This window comes from Antedon mediterranea, chromosome 5 (genome assembly GCF_964355755.1).
Source record: "Antedon mediterranea chromosome 5, ecAntMedi1.1, whole genome shotgun sequence".
In the NCBI taxonomy this organism is placed as follows: Eukaryota; Metazoa; Echinodermata; class Crinoidea; order Comatulida; family Antedonidae; genus Antedon; species Antedon mediterranea.
Window position 1 is genome coordinate 7,651,310 of NC_092674.1, and position 21,084 is coordinate 7,672,393.

Genomic DNA, 21,084 nt, shown 5'->3' on the forward strand with positions numbered 1-21,084 from the left:
ATAAAAGGGTCGCAAATTGGCCATTTTTCGAGAATTTCCCTGTACTATATAGCACAGGGATTTTTCAAAATATTGCCAAATAATGGTTACTATAGCATAAGTGACATGCTCAGAACCCATTATTCGACTCTGTGCATGTTTATTATGCTATAGTAACCATTTATGTCAACAAATAAAAGGGCCGCAAATTGGCCATTTTTCGAGATTTCCCCTGTACAGTACTATAGCACAGGGATTTTTCAAAATATTGCCAAATAATGTTTACTATAGCATAAGTGACATGCTCAGAACGCATTATTCGACTCTGCGCATGTTTATTGTGCTATAGTAACCATTGATGTCAAAAAAATAAAAGGGTCGAAAAATGGGAATTTTTCGAGATTTTTCCTGTACTATAGCACAGGGATTTTTTCTAAAAAATGGCCAAATTTCTACCATTTTATTTTTGGATAAAACTGGTTACTATAGCATAATTGGCATGCGCAGAACCCATTATTTGACTCTGCGCATGTTTATTATGCTATAGTAACCATTGATGTCAAACAAATAAAAGGGTCGCAAATTGGCCATTTTAAACAAATTTTTAAATTTTTTTTTATTATGCTATAGTAACCAGTATTTTGGAAATATTTTCAAAAATGATGATACAGTGATTTTTTTTCAAAAAAATTGGCAAAATTAATATTATCTATTAATATAATAAAGTTTCTTTCTGATCAAAATAAAAGCACTAATATTATTTCATAACACCAATTTATGTAGAAAATTCTCGAAATTTGTTTACGAAAAATCCTTTTCTTGGAAGATTCATAACTCAATTTAATTTTCATATTGAATAATTTTTCTATGTATACAACGCAAAGAATAAAACTACCAGGATAAAAAGAAATAGCCTGCATAAATATATTTATTAATATGTAATAATCAAGAAAATTAGTTTATAAATAGGCTTTGCAACCTTGAACCTTATCATACCTGACATAGCCTAAATTGATCGCCTTAATTAGTTTTAATTATGATTATTTAATTATATTATTGATGGCAAATCATTTTTCTCTTACCCTAAAAGTAAAATGTTTAGAACTTGAGAGAATCCTGGAATACACGTCATAAGTTTTTAAATTGTAACAGCAAAATAAATATTCAATTGATAGAGAATGTTAAACAACAAATGACTACTTAATTATTACTCTTAGTTTCCTACTGATATAAAAAATAAAATTGATAAAAAAAAAACCCATGAATTGTACATAGCTATTGAAAAACGTTTTCCTAAATGAATCTTAGTCATTCATTTCATAACTCAATTTATTGTTCACGTTCAACAATATTTCTATGTATACAACGTAAAGAATAAAACTGCCGGAATAACAAAAAATAGCCTGCATAAATATATTTAAATATGTAAAAAAGTAAAATTTAGGTTTATAAATAGGCTTTGCAAGCTTGAACCTTATCATACTTGGCATAGCATAAATAGATCGCCTTAATTAGTTTTAATTATGATTATTTAATTATTTTATTGATGGCAAATCATTTTTCTCTTACCCTAAAAGTAAAATGTTTAGAACTTGAGGGAATCCTGGAATACGCGTCATAAGTTTTTAAATTGTAACAGCAAAATAAATATTCAATTGATAGAGAATGTTAAACAACAAATGACTACTTAATTATTACTCTTAATTTTCTACTGATATAAAAAATGAAATTGAAAAAAATACCATGAATTGTACATAGCTATATCGAAAAAAGTCTTGTCACACCAATATAAATAAACCTTATGGACACTGTCGTCTGTTATTGCCTTTTGGAGAAAGCATATATCATATCATGAATGACATGTAACTTAACAATGATGTTTGGGCAGTATATACTGTAGAATATATGACGTTTTGGCAGAATATGCTGTGGCAGAATACAATGATGTGGCAGAATAGATAATGTTATGGCAGAATAGATGATGTTATGGCAGAATAAATGATGTTTTGGCAGAATATATTATGATTTTTTAGCAGAATATTATGATGTGGCTGAATATTATGATGTGGCTGAATATATGATTTTATAACAGAATAGGCTATAATATGATGTGACGAATATAATTATGTTGTCGCAGAATATTATGATGATGTAGTGGCAGTAAATGTCATTTTGACAGAATGTAAATTTCTATTAAATCAGAAGTTTTGCAGTATATGTTGTTTTGGCCGAATACGATTTTGTGGCACAATATACTGTTGTTGCAGCTGTAACGAATATGATTATTTTGTGGCAGATTATTTTGTGGCAGATTATTTTGTGGCAGATTATTTTGTGGCAGATTATCATGTTTGTAGCAGACTATAATATAAAATACCATAATTAATTTTTATTATTATTATTATTGTTTAAAAACACTAAAAAACGATGGCTCCACAATGATATCACCGGCGACGGCGCACATGATAGAAGTTTACATCCATCTAACTATAAATTTGCATAATCCTGACAGTAGTCCGTCAAATAGAATATTGCCGCTTCATAGCAAAAGTTGTATTGAGCCTAAAAGTAAAGTTGAAAGATCAATGTATTGACTTAGATCAATGTATTTACTTGCATCAGATTGTACAATAATAATCATAAACATTTGTAAATAATCAAAGCAAGGAAATGTAGGTCACACAATTATAGAAACGGATTAAAAAAAATAAGTAATACAAATAACAAATATGGATGAAAATGATAGTAAAAACTACCACAAAACCAGACAGTAAATGATAAAAGATATTACCTTAGAGTCCACCATAGTAGGGCATGTTGAGCGCAGAATTTTAAGTACCTGGAATACATCCACCATTTTTTCTTTTCTCATTTTCTCGATCATTGAATGTACTAAACAGAATAATCCTGATCTACGAATCCCATTTCTAAAAATTCAGAAACACAATGATAATGAATATTTACAATACATTACAGTATGGTACATACGAACATTATGATTTTCTAAATATAAAATTATGAAGGAGCATTTGTAGACGCCGTTCTGTGATCTTCTGAGATCAAATTGAGATTACAAATGCTTTGCAGCTAAGAATGCTCAATCAAAATCAAGACCGTGTTCAACTGTTTTTATTTATGAATAACAATTTTTAGTCAGTAGTGCCATTTCTAATGGCAGAGAAATAAAAAGAAAACAAAACAAACTGTTTGTTGGAGTAGGAACAGGCCATACAACAAATTGTGACGTCCTCAAGCTTTGTATAATAATTTTTAAAATAGTTTAACATTTTTAATTATTAAAACCATTGAAACAAATAATTATTACGTACAGGCAATGAACGATGATTGGATTTTCGTTGGAACCAACAATACTTGCGATTAACTTTACAAACGGATCCAACTTTGGTATCATCTTGCTTTTTGGCCATTGGCGAAACTCGAAGTGATCAATCTCCCGTAAGTTGTTATCCTTAGATAGAATATAAATAAAAACATAAATGTGATTATCAGGGAAGAATTTCCTTTAATTATTTTTTCTCAGATGTTTGCGATATACTCCGACTTTTACCCATACTCTGACTTCTACCGATACTCTCTACACTATTCTAAATAAGTCACAATAATGATTATAAAATACTTTACTTTAATTTGCAAATGTTTCTCGGGGTGGAACTCGAATTCTACGACTTCCAGATCACTCGGCTGGCGTTCAAACCACCTAGCTATTTTTAAAGATTTTTTTAATTGGCCTAACACTTCCTAGTATTATGATAATTTATTTGAACTTAAAAAACCCATTTAAATTACTCAGTCAAAAATTCAAACAAATGAATTGGCAATTTTGTTACTACAGTAGTTATAACTAGTATAATCAATATAACTAACTTTAGCTACAATATAATATACAGCTTACGGTCTCAATCATCCTACCCATAAACTAGGTAGTCATATATACATACCTTATTAATTGATATTTTTCTCTCGATCATGAAGTTGTTCTTAACCGCCGTTTTGACTGTGACAATAAATTGTCCGCATTTCAGCGGTTGTCTGATTTGTTTATGGAAATAAGTTGCACACGTCTGGTCCATGTCATTCAGCTGTACGATGATTTGAGATTTATAGTCAAACACCAAACGCCAAAAATCCTCACTAGTGTCCACTGGATTACCCAGTGGAGCTTGCGTAACGATGTATGCGTTGCGGTTATAGTAAACCTAAAATAAAAGTAATACTTTAAATTATTATTATATTATCATACAGTGCATGAAAGACGGATATTTCTAGGTTCTATACTGCGATTCGGCTTAGTATTTTGTAAAAAAAAACATTTTGCACAATTAGCACGCCATAAATATACTAGGTGGACCTCGTACAGAAATAATAGCAAGGTAAAAATTCCGAACATTTATTTTTTCAAAATCCTGAGTCTGGAATGAATCGCATAACAAGACAAAATGAATCCCGTTTCAAGACAGAATGAATTCCGTAACAAGACAGAATTAATCCCGTAACAAGACAGAATAAATCACATAACAAGACAGAATGAATCCCATAACAAGACAGAATGAATCCCAAAACAATACAGAATGAATCCCGTAACAAGACAGAATGCATCCCGTAATAAGATAGAATGAATCCCGTATGTGAATCCCGTATGTGAAGATTTCATAAAAAAATAAAACACACACACAAATTAATTACAACAGACCTTACTTGAATACAATTATGTTTGGTTGTATGTTTTCAAATCACAATGATATTTAAAAAAACAAATCGACTTACGTCACAGAATGATGCGTTGATGTAATCAGTACCACGGTCGGATGATGACATCAAAAATGGACGAGCTTTGTTTACTGCAAGACAAAACTAAAACATGTTAATCATGGATCTTCGTAAACAGAAATAGAAGCATATGTACACAAAGGATCGGATTCAGGACTGGATTTCCCTCACCTCAACAATAAAAGGCCGAGCAAAGCTTTAACACATATACGGTAGAAATAATGTAAGTAACTCAACGTTTCACGTGTTCAAGTATCTAAGGCTCATGGCAAACAAAAATTGTGGTACTTACGCGGCAATACTTCATTGAATCTATTCTTGAAAATGTTCTCCGGTTTTCTTCCATGTGACGTAAGATCATCAGCGGGACGTGAAAACAAACTGTTCAAAGTCTAAAGTAGAAAGATAAGAAAACGTGTTGTGAATTTAAACATGAAATGTTCTATTCTGTTGTATGACGTCACAAGAATGATGTATTTATGTGAAGAAATGTGACGATTAATTGCACATGAGTACAAACCAACTAGTGTTGTAATAGCTATGCCACACAGCGCAATAATGAAATTGATTCGAAATCAATTTACCTTGAGTTGATAATCAATGGTCAAAGGATTCCTTTGCATCTGCCTCAGTGTTTCAACGTCGGTTATAGGAATTACAGTTTCTCCACAAAACAACTCTTCAAGTATAACAGCATAGATGAACTTATATTGTTCCTAAAAATGTCAGTTAAAAATCTATATTATATGAGAGGGTTCAGTTGTACGATTGTTCGTTTTGGTAATATGTAATGCATGGGTTATCATAATGACCAGAATTGTAGTAGTATTTAAGTAAGGCATTAAACTACATGGAGCGGTTATCTTTGCTAGTATAATGCTAATACTACAATGGATCCGTTCTTGGCGTGAATAACAAGGAAACAACGTGGATTTTGTTCTCCGAATAATACTTTTTTTAAATTCTCATTTTAGGCAAATTACCAAGGAATTCATTCACTATCCTTCTATCAAAGGTGGCAATCCCGTTCACAAGACAAACACATACACAAGATGCTCCTAATTACAAGTCTTTGGGAGTGGAGTTGCAAATTGTCATGAGAACAAATCCTGACATATGACAGGATTTGAACCCAGGACCCTTGGATTGGTAGCCAAACATCATAACGATCAAGCCACAACTTTCTACTATTTCATGCGCTTTCATTATGATTTGGTTCTTTATTCTTGTTTTTATATGTCCGAGTTTTTACTCTTTATGTACAGATGATCATTCATCGCATCGGAACAGAAATCGTAACAATGGAAGGAACATAAAAAAAACCAATATTAATGATGTACAACCTCTGTTTGAACCATTTGAGTACGATTCTGTCTCATTTTTCTCACGAAATTAAATACATCCACTTTTCCTTCTTCTCTCGACATGTCGAACATGGCAGCAATAGCAATCACAGTTCCTGTTCTACCGGCTCCAGCGCTAAAAGATAATACATATTGCTGCCAGTTACAGATAGTAAAGATAAGGCATAGCTGTTAGGCCTAAATTCCATTAATGTGTTAATACAGTAAGCTTGTATTTGTAATACAGTAATTTAGACTTGTGATCAACCATAAAAATTATATTATGATAAACTGTGAGTATTGGATTACCTGCAATGTACAATAACTGGTACACTGTTAGAAAATTCCTGCTGAGTTTTGCTAAATGTTTGTATAAAATGGACCAACTGCGGGACTTCGTTTGAAATACTTTTGTCAGGCCATTCAGTGAATTGAAATTGATATACCTTATAGATATTCTCGTCATGCCCTACCTATACAGAATGATAGTAAAGCAATGTTTTGAAATACCAAAAATTTTACATACGCCTAACATTTTTAATTAAATAAACGTAATAAACGTTAATAAAACGTACTTTATATGTTTCGTAGTTTTCTTTTTTTGGGCTGCCCATGCTTTATTATTATTATTTTTTTTACATTTGTAGAGTTTAACTTTGTTGCCCTCTTCAAAAATAAAAACATCAGTAATTTGATATTCATATGTTTTTGTACAATTGCATTCAATATTGCATATAAACATTAGAAGCTCAGGCTACGCAATTGTTATAACGCAAGTAATTTGACCAGACCAAATTGAACTGACAGGATTGGTCAACTTTGTTGTGTTTTATATATGGAAACGAAGCTTAAGCAAAGCAAATGTATTGCTCATTTGAAACCATTTGCAAAAAAACAAAAAAAAAAACAAAAAACCAGTAGCATATACTTAAAACGTATTGATGTATACCTTCTGAAGTTGAAAGATACGGGCCACATAGTAACCGTGGTTCACTTCATTGTCGTTCGTTACAGAAATGTCTCCGTAGACTTTTCTACCGTTTACATCTGGCCAATACTGTTCACATTTTTTCTGTAAAAAACATAAGATAATTCAATACGCCTTTTTTTTTGTAAAAACACATGTATCTCTAACAACATTTACGAACTGTGTCTGAAGTCGAAAAAAAAAAAAAAAATGAAGCTGTGATAATTTTTCTGTTATTCTTTCATTTACGCAAAAATGTTTTGTCACATATCCGAACTATGCGAATACAATCAGAATGAAAATATCTTCACATTGTTTTGCAGTGTTTATTTATTGCAGCAAAACAATATATAAAAAAAATAAAACTATTTCCTTATTTATCACAGCAATATATTCATCGTTACCGGTATTCGCTATCAAAGATTTTATCTTAAACAACGTTTAATACCTTGCTTCCTTCAACAAGATTAGTCACTACAACAATAACTCTAGACTTCTCCTTCCACACCATTCTCCACATATCGTTTACTGACGCCATATTTGGCCCTGCAAATAATCAAAAATAATATTTAATATATGGTGACTTTATTACACTACATTGCATATCTACCTCACCTTAAAATATACAATACATATAGATCTGTGTTGAGCAATAACATCAAAGCTACAAACATATATATGTAGATGCATATGTCTATATAAAACAAGAGGAATATTTAAGTTAGAAAAAATAACATTGAAGTCAAAGAAGCTTATATTAAACATTTGATTCATTGGCATCATAATACCAATAATACTGTACTACATAATATGTCTTGGAACTGTTGCTAGACTAGGAAGCTAGTATCTATTGTATTGATTGTACATACAGAATATATATAATAGGGCCTATTTGTAAGAATCAATAAATAAAAGGAAAATAGTGAGCAAATTCAAATGTATTTAGAGAAAATAATACAACCATGCTAAAAGCCAATTAAGAGCGGTAACTTCCGTATGACCATTTGCACTCAACGCGGGGTGTAATAATGTTGTAATATTGTGAATTTTGACCAACATATTCATTGTTCTCACCTTGGCAAGCGATAAACTCGTGTGGTGTTCTATAGCCCTAAAATTTAAATGAAATGTACCGGTTAATGACCGCTTCAATTTTTATTGTTACAAAAAACAATTAGCCTAACCAACTGTTGAAACCGTGTAATAATTTTTAAATTCATTACATTTTTATTATAACTTACATCTAGGTACGAAGCATTTATGTAGTCGGATCCAGGAACGTTTTCAATCTGGTCCAATACCACGCGAGTGTTGTCATCTAAAAATGAAAGAAACAGTATACGTATAAATAGACTATGCTTACGTAACAGCATACGTACCGTATAAATAGACTATATTAAGTAACAGTATATATGTATATATGTATAAATAAACTACTATATTTTATACAGCTTTTAACAGTCTATATTAGGTCAACAGTATGCGTATACGTATATTATTATATTTAATTAAATATATACGTATACATAGACAGTTATTAGGCCTATATTTTATACAGTTTTTAACAGTTTATATTAGGCCTATAACAGTATATAAAAGTATAAATCAATTATTATATTTAAATAAATATACTGTACCAATAAATAGACAGTTATATGTTATACAGTGTTTTCAACAGTCTCTACGTACGTAGAAGTATAAGCGTAAAAATAATTAATTTATTTATAATTACAAATAAACATTAATTAAACTTACATGGAATGACGTTTGCATATCGATTCTTCTTTCTATTTATTGACGATTTAGCGATTGTGCTCGGGAATGCAGGCAAGTTACCAAGATTCTGAATTGAAATATTGAATATATTTGTTATGATATTATTTAGAAAAGGCTATAAGAATAAGAAAAAAAAAATACTTCTTTGCTATTTCGTTGATAAGCTACTGTAAAGTCATCAAAAAGTGGACCGAAAAATGATTCAATCTCAAGCCCTAATTAACTACGCGTCTTACTCACCCTCACGGGTACGGTATGAAATAGTACTAGTTGTAAAATGTGCGCATGCGCAAATATTATATTCAGATTAGATTAGTTGGCTTACTAGGCCTTATTTGTAACATATACTGTTAATGTTAAAAACAGTATATGTTACAAAAATGTAATAGAATCTTCAGCGTACCTCAAACTCTTTCTCAAAGCCATTTTCAACATTCGTTTGCCGCATCATCACATAGTCATGTAGCTTTGATAACTCAACGGGCTTGTATTCTAGGTTACTGTCTAATTGTGTGTTACCATACACTGGTTCAGAATCAGGTTCTTGATAGGCAGATTCAGACTCAAAGTCTGGCTCCACGTTTGCAACACATCTACTGTCATCTTCGTCGATACATTAAAAACATAAAATAAAATAGCATTGTTATTAAAGATTGATCTTCAAAGATTGCAAAATGTCAGCTTTAACTCAGTATTTAAAAACAGGTTAAAGTGAAATTAAGTTGTCTTGGCTTACAGAAGAATTGTGTTTTTCTTGTGTGCGGAAAAATATATATACAGCTAGGACAAGATCAATACAGTGGTTATATGCTTTATTGTCACTCATTTTTACTTAAATGTAACAACATTTTGATGTTACCTCCTGATTGTGTTACTTGTGAAGTGTGAGGTATACCAGAAGATTTCTTACTTCTGCGTCTGAAAGATTTCGAAAAGTTCAAAATAATAATGTGTAATAATATTATTATTACACATTGGAATAGCTACGATTATTATAATATTTACAATTCTATAAAAGCTTATACAAATTACCGTTTAATTAGGACTGCTAGAATCAAGAGAATAACAACAAATGCGAAGATGCAGCCAATTATTACACCTATCGGTATACAGAAATTTAAATGTTAATAACAAAATAAAAGGTTAATGTTCGTGCTCAGATGACCCTATGTTTTGATACAGAAATCGGAACGTTTCACTTCTCTGTAGTCGATTTGTATTTCTTTAAACGATAGATTTTTAAAACAATGAACTTCTAAAGGTAGAGTGAATTAACTGTTGCTGTTTTAATATGAATTTATAGATATACTTTAGAAAACACTATCAAACCTTCTTTATCATAGTTTTTTGTTTTCTCATTCTTGTTGCTATCTTGACGATCACAATCTATCTCAAACACAAGTTTCTTTGTGTCAGATGTCGTATTAACGTTTAAATACGACGCTAATACTGTGAATGTATATTCTATACATGGCTCAATTCCGTCACCAAATATAACTTCAGTTTCTCTTGTAGTTCCTTGACGAAATATACCACCTGACAGTTTATAATGGTAGGTCACCTGACTGTCTGGTGTGTCGCATGAAGGGTTCCATTTCACCATTAAATGTGTTCCATTTGCAAAATAATTACTTTCTATCGATGGCTCTATATACGAATAGAAATAGAATTTGTAGAGCAGGTGTTGTTTTTACTTACACTACAAATAGCAAAAATATTTAAAAATGATTCAACACAAAAATATTTGTTTAATTGTCAATGCTCTTTGAATCCCTGTTAAATTTATGTTATAAAAAGATAACAAGCAGAAAGTAGTTTTCTTTTGTTTTGACTCGCCCTCATTAAACAAAGTTTTTTTTAATGACATAAATAAATAGGTCTAAAAGAAATTAATATAATGGGTTGAATATATCATGTTTGCATAGTATTCAACAATTTAAATGTATTTTTGCATACAAAGTCTAACTCACTTGAGGGTGCTGTTTGTATTCTCTTTGTGTCAGATGTCGTATTAACGTTTAAATACGACGCTAATACTGTGAATGTATATTCTATACAGGGCTCAATTCCGTCACCAAATATAACTTCAGTTTCTGTTGTAGTTCCTTGACGAAATATACCACCTGACAGTTTATAATGGTAGGTCACCTGATAGTCTGGAATGTCACATGTAGAAGCGTTCCATTTCAACAGTAAATGTGTTCCATTTGCAAAATGATTACTTTCTATCGATGGCTCTATATACGAATAGAAATAGAATTTGTAGAGCAGGTGTTGATTTTACTTACACTATCAAAATAGCAAAAATATTTAAAAATGATTCAACACAAAATATTTGTTTAGTTGTCAATCCTCTTTTAATCCATGTTAAATTTATGTTTTAAAAAGATAACAAGCAGAAAGTAGTTTTCTTTTGTTTTGATCCACCCTCATTAAACTAAGTCTTTTTTTAATGAAGTAAATAAATAGATTTAAAAAAAAATATATATAATAGGTTGAATATATCATGTTTGAATAATATTCAACAAACTAAGTAACACAATATTAATCGTGTGTTTTTGCATACAAAGTCTAACTTACCTGATGGTGCTGTTTGTACCGATATCTTCTCTCCCCAATTACCAGCAATCTCCTTGTTATTAACAACTCGAGCGTTTACTACATAAGCAGTACAACTTGATAAACCTGAAAGTTCAACTTCTAATTGAGAACTGTTTGTTGTTACATTTCGTATATTCCTATCGATGTCCGAGTATTGCACTTGGTATCGAAGAATAGAGTTACATTGGATTCTATCAGGAGTACTTGAATCTAGCTGAAACAATAACATACAACATATTAAGAATGAGTAATAAGTAATAGTAAACAAAAATTAACAAAATATAGGCCTAAAGTATACTACAAAATATTTGTTTGTCTCTGTGTGAGAATTGCTTAACTTACTCTCAGTAACATTACGTATAATATAACAAGTTTTATATATTTGTTCAAAGCCTACTGTATAATGTTTAACTAAACTTATCTTACAAAACAATTAAATAAAATAATACCTTTAAATCTAAAATGACCATATTTTCTTTAATAGTTTTTAATGTTATTTCTGGTTCTACCAAAGGTTCTGTAGTAAAATAATACGTTTTGCAATAAGAAAGAACAAAAAGTAATATAACCTATTTTTCCCCTAATTTGTGAGTATTTTTAATCTACTGGCATATTTCAAAACTAAAAAAGACTGAATATAATTAATGAATGTGGTATTATCATAATAAATATATTAATATGTGTATTATATTAAAACAAAATCAGGAAAGTGAACATTAATTGGAATGAGCATAGTGATTATAGCAAGCGATTATGACAAATAATATTAGTGCTTACTTGAACAGACCAGTTGTGTCGAACTTGTGTTACTTTTTGGCCCACCTTCAAGTTTACCGTTTACCATTCTAAATAATTGCGATTGAAACTGAACTTTCGTATTTGGTATTAGATTATAAACTGTCACTAAATTTGAATTAGGACTAGAAGAAGAATTCCATTGGTTATCTTCATATGAATAATACCAGATCTTCCGTTTTATAATTGTTCCTGTTCCATAGTCTTCACCAGGAATCCAAGTGACGTCAAACGTTACGGTAGTTGCTGTCTGCTCTACAATAGTTGGCGGTTCAGTACGGTATGGTAATGCTAAAACAAAAGATAATTATTATCCTCATCATCATAATTGTTATCATTATTATTATTATTTAATACTTATTTGTTAAATAAAATGCAGAATATTTTCTTTTTGTAGTTGTAATAACAAAACTTACTCGACTTTCCCTAGTAGGCCTATTAGAAATTATCTTAAATATTGATTATAATGTAGGTACTTTTATAATACTTTAAAAATAATACTGATAACGTTATCAGTGTAATGTATGCTTAATGTATAACGTAGCATAACGCATAACGTAGCAAAGAGATTTATACCATAACTATGTGTTACCTATGCTGCATTTAGGTCCAGCCCAGGCCCTATGACATTTAGAGCAACTTCCATCTTGATTACAATCTTCAGAGCCTTTGCAGTGACATGGGAAGTTACACAAATCACCAAATAATCCAGACGGACATTCAGTACGTGCTATACAGTATGACAAAGCAGAGTATTAAAGAATACAGATATTAATTGTATGTGAACATAATGAGTTACTTGGTTGCAAAATAACAGTAATGGGGTGCAAAAAAGAACGTTTAAATTAATAACTTTATATTATTGTTGTATTTTTAAATACAACAACATATTATCATCATTATATATATTGCATACTTTTAATAAGCCTATTGTAATTGTTGGTCATAATGTAAAATATAGGACTAACTAGCCTACCTAGACATTTTTCTCCAGTGTAACTATCATTACATGCTGACTCGGAAGAACAACCTGTATACCGATCACAATGTCTATGCTCACAGTTACATTTTTGGTGGCAATCAGCTCCATAGAAACCAGCACTGCAACCTAAAAAATAATAAGACTTTAACACTTACGATACCTGAACCTAATAAAGAACATACATTGTATAACTAACCTTATGCATTATTTGAAATTAAAATACAAACTAAAATACATATAACTGTCCCATTTATTATTTTACAAGAAAACTATAATAGAACTAGATTTCAACAAATAAACAAAAATGTGGTATACTAATATTATGTTTACGTGCAATAGTATACTGTTTTTAATTTCCTTTTTCGATTTTTTTCTTTCTTATTTTTATACTCGTTTAGATTTGAATAATAAAAATATTTATATTAAAACTAACTTGTTTTACAATCATTTCCTCCAAACCCATTTTGGCATGCACAACCAACTGGATCAGGTGGACATAAAAGAGATCCTTTGCAATTTCCATTAGAAGCACACACAACGTTGCAGTCACGACCCCAGTCGTTATTTCCGCAACCTGTTGCAAATAACAAAACAAACCATTGTATTAAAAATCATTTTATGCTATGGTTTGTAAGAATACATAACAATTGTAACTTTGCCCTATTGTTTTAAATATTTTTAGACGCACCATCATAATGTTAAAGTGCGCCACTGCTATAAAAGTACAGTACCAACAATTATTATATTAGGCCTACTATTTTGGCAAGAAATCCTGCTGGACAAATGCAGGAAACTGCGATAAACATGCACAATATACATTTTTAAGCAATTGATATAATTTCTCAATTTTTTTTTCTTAAAAAAAAATCATTTTATTACCAGTTAGGCAATGAGCGTCTTTGAATCCTGCTGGACAAATACAGACACCCGTCTTATCGTCACATACTCCACCATTATAACATACTGGACAGTCTTTTTCACAGTCTGGAGGATTCCATTTTGGTGAGGGACAAGCTAATATACAAAATACATGTAGTTAACAATGCTCCATATAATGGCCCGGAAGCGTTTTTTTTCTCCCAAAGACTTTCTCTGAAAGATACGTGAAAGATAGCAGCCGAACTACTTCCTAAATATAACTAAACCTAACCCTCTAAATAATGTTTTTTACTATAAAGTAAAAAGAAGTTGATCGTCATGCAAGTCCATAGTCTAATCCATTCGACTACACAGACAGGTCGACTGAAAGCGTATAAAAAAATGTATTCAGAGAGCGAGCGCAGATTTTTAGAGGCAGTCTTTTGGAAAAATATTTATATATTTTATCTCATACGCAAAACTACTCAACAGTAATACAATTACAACAATATATTTACTTTATTATATTAGCCTATTTACTTTATTTACTTCATATACAAAATCATAAAGAAGTCCATTAAAATATATATAAAAATTAAAGCCTAAATGTATGTCTGTTTGTATTTAAACGTTGTTAGACAATAACTGTTACAAATTACCTCTAACAATCAGTCTCATGATACCATGGGTAACATCCGGGATATCACCTGTATAACATTCATATACGCCATCATCTTTCATTCGTATGTTCTGAATCACAGCAGACGTATTACCTCTCAGATTGTTTATTTCCTCACCGTAATTATGTCTCCAATGTAAATCGTTCATATCACCACCTTTACTGAGATTGATAGTGACAGACTCTCCAATACCGACTGTTATTGTTCTGTACTCCATTCTAATTACAGCTGTGAAGAATAAGAGATAAAAATGTTGTTTTAGAATCTATATATAAATTATGGTTAATTCTGACATAGGCGAGCACAATGCAAAAACTTCGGTACAAATCTCCGCCTTATCTATCTGAGATGTACCGCGAAACGTAGATTTGATAACATTAGTGTTCACAGCGACGCTATTGTTCCATATTTCTATCTTAGGAAGATGTTATAATGAGTTTTTTAACACAATTTATGATTTCAACATTAGATTTTCATTTCAATTTCAATTCTTCCCGGTCAAAGTAATTTCCGGGTTTAAGATAAGTTCACTGCAACAACCTGGTTTCAAATATTTTCTCTCTTTTATTTTATACACAAGGGAAGGGAGCAGTTTTTTTTTTCTCTTTTGTGGCGCAAACACCACTTTTATTCACATTCATATTATCTCATATTACATAAAATCGTATTATTTAACTTGTAAATGTCGTTACAGTTCATAAGTAACATTTTTACATATATGAATTCTGTATTACTCCTTTTTTCATTAATTTTCGTATATTTTGTTATACACTTGACAGGATCATCATTGTCATCTATCCCGTTGATTCACACATTTTCATTTGTTTGTTTTCATTTTACAACCCGGATTATACAATATATTTATATACATGATAAAAAAAAACAATAATAACTCAGTACCACCAGTAACCCGTATCTATATATAAATTTACGTAAGGGCAAAATTCGATAAATCGCGCCTTACTTTTAGAATTTTTACTCGATGGTATATAAAGTTGGTTCGTACTTTCGGTACTGATTTTAACCACCTGATTTAACCCTGTTTACTAATTAAATTAAGTTAGATAATTAGTTATTGACGATTAAAACGAATTTAGGTTCAACGATTTGCCCCAAATAGGGATGTTTTCCGATCGTGGTATACACTGTTTAATGGATGTCCATCTTGAAAAATACCCGCCACAAAAATCCGAGGAGGCTTCGCATTTTCCTATCTCCTCCTACGATAATTGTTTTTAATAGCTGAAAACCGGTTGAACAGCTAGAGTACAGCATCATAATGTTGAAGACAGGCCGTTTTTCTTAAAAAAATACTATTTTGATAGATTTAATATACGATTATACAAATGTATTGATTTGCGATGAATGGAACATCCCAATCTCCCAGTCTGCCAGAGTTTGGTTTAACACAAATAGTTAAATTTATGAGCCCTTGGTTTAACACATACGGTAGGTAAATATATGGGCCCTTTGAGAATAAACTTGCAATACTTTGACAATACTGTAAATATTAACTATTTTTGGTCCTCCTTTGAATCGAGCATTTCTTACTGTGAATGTTCGTACTGTTAATGTAATATAAAAATATATACAAATAAACTTTATTACTGAGATTGTGGATAGGCTTCACTGTTAGATATACAAATAAACTTTATACTGACAGTTCCTTCTCAACGTTTGTATTAATTAATAATTACCAATAATATAACGTCGTAGTGGTGTATCGTGACATGTACTTTAATATTTCAATCGAGTATGACAGTGACAGTTTTAACAAAGTAATTAAATCGCAAATGTTTTACTGTATTTAGAGGTATATTATTTATAGGCCTATAAAACATGAAAAATATATTTCGTTACTGAGTGGATAAAGAATGTTTAACACAAGTAGTTAAATTTATGAGCCCTTGGTTTAACACATACGGTAGGTAAATATATGGGCCCTTTGAGAATAAACTTGCAATACTTTGACAATACTGTAAATATTAACTATTTTTGGTCCTCCTTTGAATCGAGCATTTCTTACTGTGAATGTTCGTACTGTTAATGTAATATAAAAATATATACAAATAAACTTTATTACTGAGATTGTGGATAGGCTTCACTGTTAGATATACAAATAAACTTTATACTGACAGTTCCTTCTCAACGTTTGTATTAATTAATAATTACCAATAATATAACGTCGTAGTGGTGTATCGTGACATGTACTTTAATATTTCAATCGAGTATGACAGTGACAGTTTTAACAAAGTAATTAAATCGCAAATGTTTTACTGTATTTAGAGGTATATTATTTATAGGCCTATAAAACATGAAAAATATATTTCGTTACTGAGTGGATAAAGAATATATTTAAAAATTGTTCCTCTTTGTACCTCTCCGCTTTCCCATCCCTCAACCCTAATGTTACATACAAAACACAAATTCAAAAATTTGGACTCATTTTGTGATAAGTTTCTCTTTCGGAAGTAATTCCCAGGGTGCTAATTTTAGTTGACTATACATAAATCATCGTGTCTATTTATTCGTTTCTGTAAACGACAATGTATAGTCCTACGGTACGTACATTTGAAATCGCCAGTTTTGTTACGCTGAAATTACTGTGTATTCGAGAACCATCTGTGGGCACGACCTAGATGGTACGCGAGCGAAGCGAGCGTACCATCTAGTCACTGTAATTCTTTTTCGGTTAATCGTATCAAATTAGAAATTATATTATCATAATCTTATTTCTTAAAGCTACCCATTTTTCTATACTTGTTTCTTTATTGTTATATGTTTCACATTCAATGTTATATAACATATTGCTTTTAAATGAATTCCATAAAGATTTACCCACTGGCTTATTTAGTGCAGATAACATTTTTATTCTATAAATAGTAAATGCTGCAAAAGTGTAAATATAATCTATTAGCTTATCTCCCGTTCCTAGTATTAATTGTTTAAATGATATATTATTGTGATTTAAACTTACAAAGATACTAAGCATTTTCCTCCAATATTTCTGAATAAATCTACAACTAAAAAACAAATGATTTTCATTTTCAATTTCTCCACATTTGTCACACGTTTGTGTTTCCTTAACTTTCCACTGATACAGCCGTTTGTTGGTAGGCAGTATTCTATGTAACATCTTATAATTGAATTGTGCTAGTTTCTTATCTTTCATTTTACATACTTTCCGTAACCAAGAAGTTTTCCAATCAATGTTGTTATCATTGAAGTACTCTTCCCATTTTAGTTGTGACATTGGAATAATGAAATATTCTTTCACAAACCATGAGTATATTAGTTTGGTAGTATTAATCTCATACTTGGTCCCAACTAATTCATCATTATCATCACAATTGAAAATATCTACCTCCTTAATAATACGTTTCCATTGAATTGGTATTGCCTTAATAATGCACAAATACTCATTTAACCAGTTTGTTTTACATTGTAGTTTCACCAGTATTTCGTTTGATGTTAAAAAAGTGTTCTTATTAACAATGTCTTTAATACTGATAATGCCACTGTCAATCCAATGCTTGTAGAAAAGCGATTTTTTTTTTAGTTTAACGTAGTGGTTTCCCCACAGTTGCTCATTCATTATATCGTTATAAGTTTCAGGTTTTTTTTTAGAGATTCTGTTATAATTTATGTAGGCTTTTATCATATTTTTGTAAAACAGTGGAATTTTATCAGAATTAACATCAATAATGTTATAACATGACATATTAAGTAAAACATTAACATCACATATTTTTTTAATATAATACATTGGAATATTTTTCCATTTAGCACCATCATCATTCATAATTCTTTTTAACCAGCCACACATGAGTGCGTTAACATGAAGAGTAAAATCAGGCATTTTAATGCCTCCCATCTCAACATCACCAATTAGAGTTTTTCTTTTTATCTTTTCCCTTTTATTGTTCCAAATAAAATTATATATTAGATTTGTAACTTGTGTATATACATATTTTGGAACATCAGTGATATTTGCAGCATATGTTAATTTAGATAGTGCAAGAATTTTCAGGATTATTATTCTACCAAAAATTGAGAGATTTCTAGCATTCCATTGTTTTAAAGTCTTTTCTAGCTCTATTAATTTAACATCCCAGTTTTTTCTGGTACATTCTTCTGTATTATATCCTACATATATGCCTAAAATTTTGATCGGGTGTTTTACCCAATTTAATTCTAAAGGTCTATCTATTCTGTTCTTCCATTTACCAATCCAAAAAGCATTGGTTTTTTTTTTATTTAGTGTCATTCCAGATACTTCACAAAAACGTTCAATTACACTGACTGCTGACTTAATACTTTTGTCATTACCAACATACAAAACAGTATCATCGGCTAATTGGCTTATTCTAGCTTCTATGTTATTTTCATTATTTGGAAGTTTAATACCCTTATAGTCATCTTTGTTTCTTATTCTAGATGCCATTACTTCAACCACTAAAATGAATAACAGAGCAGATAGAGGACAACCTTGTCTAATACCTCTTTCCATTTTAAAATTGTTTGAAACCCAACCATTGTTAACTGTGACACATTCAACGTTATTGTATAATACTTTTACCCAGTTACAAAAGAACATTCCAAAGTTAAACTTTTCTAGAACATTGAACATAAAATCTCTACTAATAGAGTCAAAAGCCTTCTTAAAATCTACGGTAATTATTGCCCCTTCGATATCATTACACTCTGTATAATAAAGCAGGTCTTCTATTAACCGAATGTTTTCACCAGCGAAACGGCCTTTTATATAACCTTTTTGGTCTGAACTTACTATTGATTTAATAACCATTTTAAGTCTGTTACTTAATACATGTGCAAGAATTTTGTAATCGGTGTTTAAGAGGGTAATGGGACGCCAATTATTCAAATTTTCTCTTTCTCCATCCTTGAACAAAAGGGTGATTACACCTCGTTTTTGCGAAAAGGATAATTCTTGAGAATTATAACTTTCATTTAACGCATCGCAAATTAAATGTTTAATATTATTCCAAAAGAACACATAAAATTCAACACTTAGACCATCCGATCCAGGTGTTTTATTTTTTTCCATCATTGAAATGGCCTTTTTACATTCATCAATAGTGACGTAACCTTCACAATTTTCTTTTCTATTTCTGAAAGCTTGTTTATAGTAGAATTACAAAGGTATTTATTAATTTTTCCAGGGTTTATAACATTTTTTGCGTATAAACCTTCGAAATGTTGTATTTGTTCCTTTAAGATATCAATTGGGCTCGTTGCTAAGCTCCCATCTTTAGTAATTAAACTTTTTATGTGTTTCTTTTTACTTTTGGATCTTTCTAACCCAAGAAAGTATTTTGTATTCCGCTCGCCTTCCTCTATCCATTTTACTCTGGACCTAATTTGCGCGCCTTTTGCTTCTACATTATAAATGTTTTCAAGCTCTATTTTTTTGTTTTCAATTTTATTTTCAATGGTTATATCACAATTTTGAGTATTCATAATTGTTTCATTTAAGTTTTTTATTTGTTTTTGTAATTTTTCTTTCTTTTTATTCTGGTTTTTATTTTTTTGTTTTCCGTATGCAATTGAAAATTCTTTTATTTTTGTTTTTACAAGCTCCCATAACAAACTTGCACTTACAGGTTCTCTATTATTTTTTAGTATTGAAACATCAATTATTTTAATTACTAATTTTGTAAATGTTTCATCTTTCAGAAAGCTATTGTTGAACATCCATAAACCAGGACCGCGTATTTTTTCATGCAAATCTATTTTAATTGATACCGCCTGGTGATCTGTGAGAATGGCTGGACGAATGTCACAGGCTAAAACATCTCCATTTGAAAAGAGATCTTCTGATATTAACCAGTAATCCAGCCTACGGAAAATGTTGTTAAATCTCTTACGCCACGTAAATTGTCGCTTATTCATGTTTTTGGATCTCCAAATATCATTTAAATTTAAATTTTTCATTAGGTTTTTAATCATAAAAACAGATTTATCAGACCTATTTGCGCTACCTTTTTGGTCAATGTCACTATTCATGATACAATTCAGATCTCCACCTAGAATGATAGAATTACCCTTCCCTCCATCAAAGTCATTGTAACATTTGTGTATGGTCCTAAAGAATGCACTTCTATTTTTGCTTTCATTAGGAGCATAAATATTTATAATGTCCAATTCCTTTTCATTTATCATTAAATTAAGAAATATATATCTTCCATCAATATCAGTTAACTTTTTAACAATTTTGCATTCAAGACCTTTTCGTAATAGTATCGACACTCCTCTACTATGTGAATTACCTATACTATGGATCACTTCACCTTC

At 30.6% G+C, this 21,084-nt stretch overlaps 1 protein-coding gene across 1 annotated transcript; it reads right to left on the reverse strand.

Moving 5' to 3' along the window:
* Positions 1–858: 858 nt before the first annotated feature.
* Positions 859–8,861, reverse strand: LOC140049147 (receptor-type tyrosine-protein phosphatase kappa-like). The gene is made up of 14 exons (XM_072093964.1): positions 8,833–8,861; positions 8,319–8,395; positions 8,152–8,188; positions 7,526–7,623; positions 7,060–7,182; positions 6,420–6,583; positions 6,111–6,246; positions 5,352–5,483; positions 5,060–5,159; positions 4,765–4,838; positions 3,939–4,196; positions 3,309–3,448; positions 2,771–2,906; positions 859–2,541 (listed from the first exon to the last, which is right to left on the reverse strand). Exons 4-14 carry the CDS (start codon positions 7,613–7,615, stop codon positions 2,467–2,469), a joined length of 1,428 nt encoding a protein of 475 aa, XP_071950065.1. The 5' UTR covers positions 7,616–7,623; positions 8,152–8,188; positions 8,319–8,395; positions 8,833–8,861; the 3' UTR covers positions 859–2,466.
* Between the last annotated feature and the right edge of the window lie 12,223 nt (positions 8,862–21,084).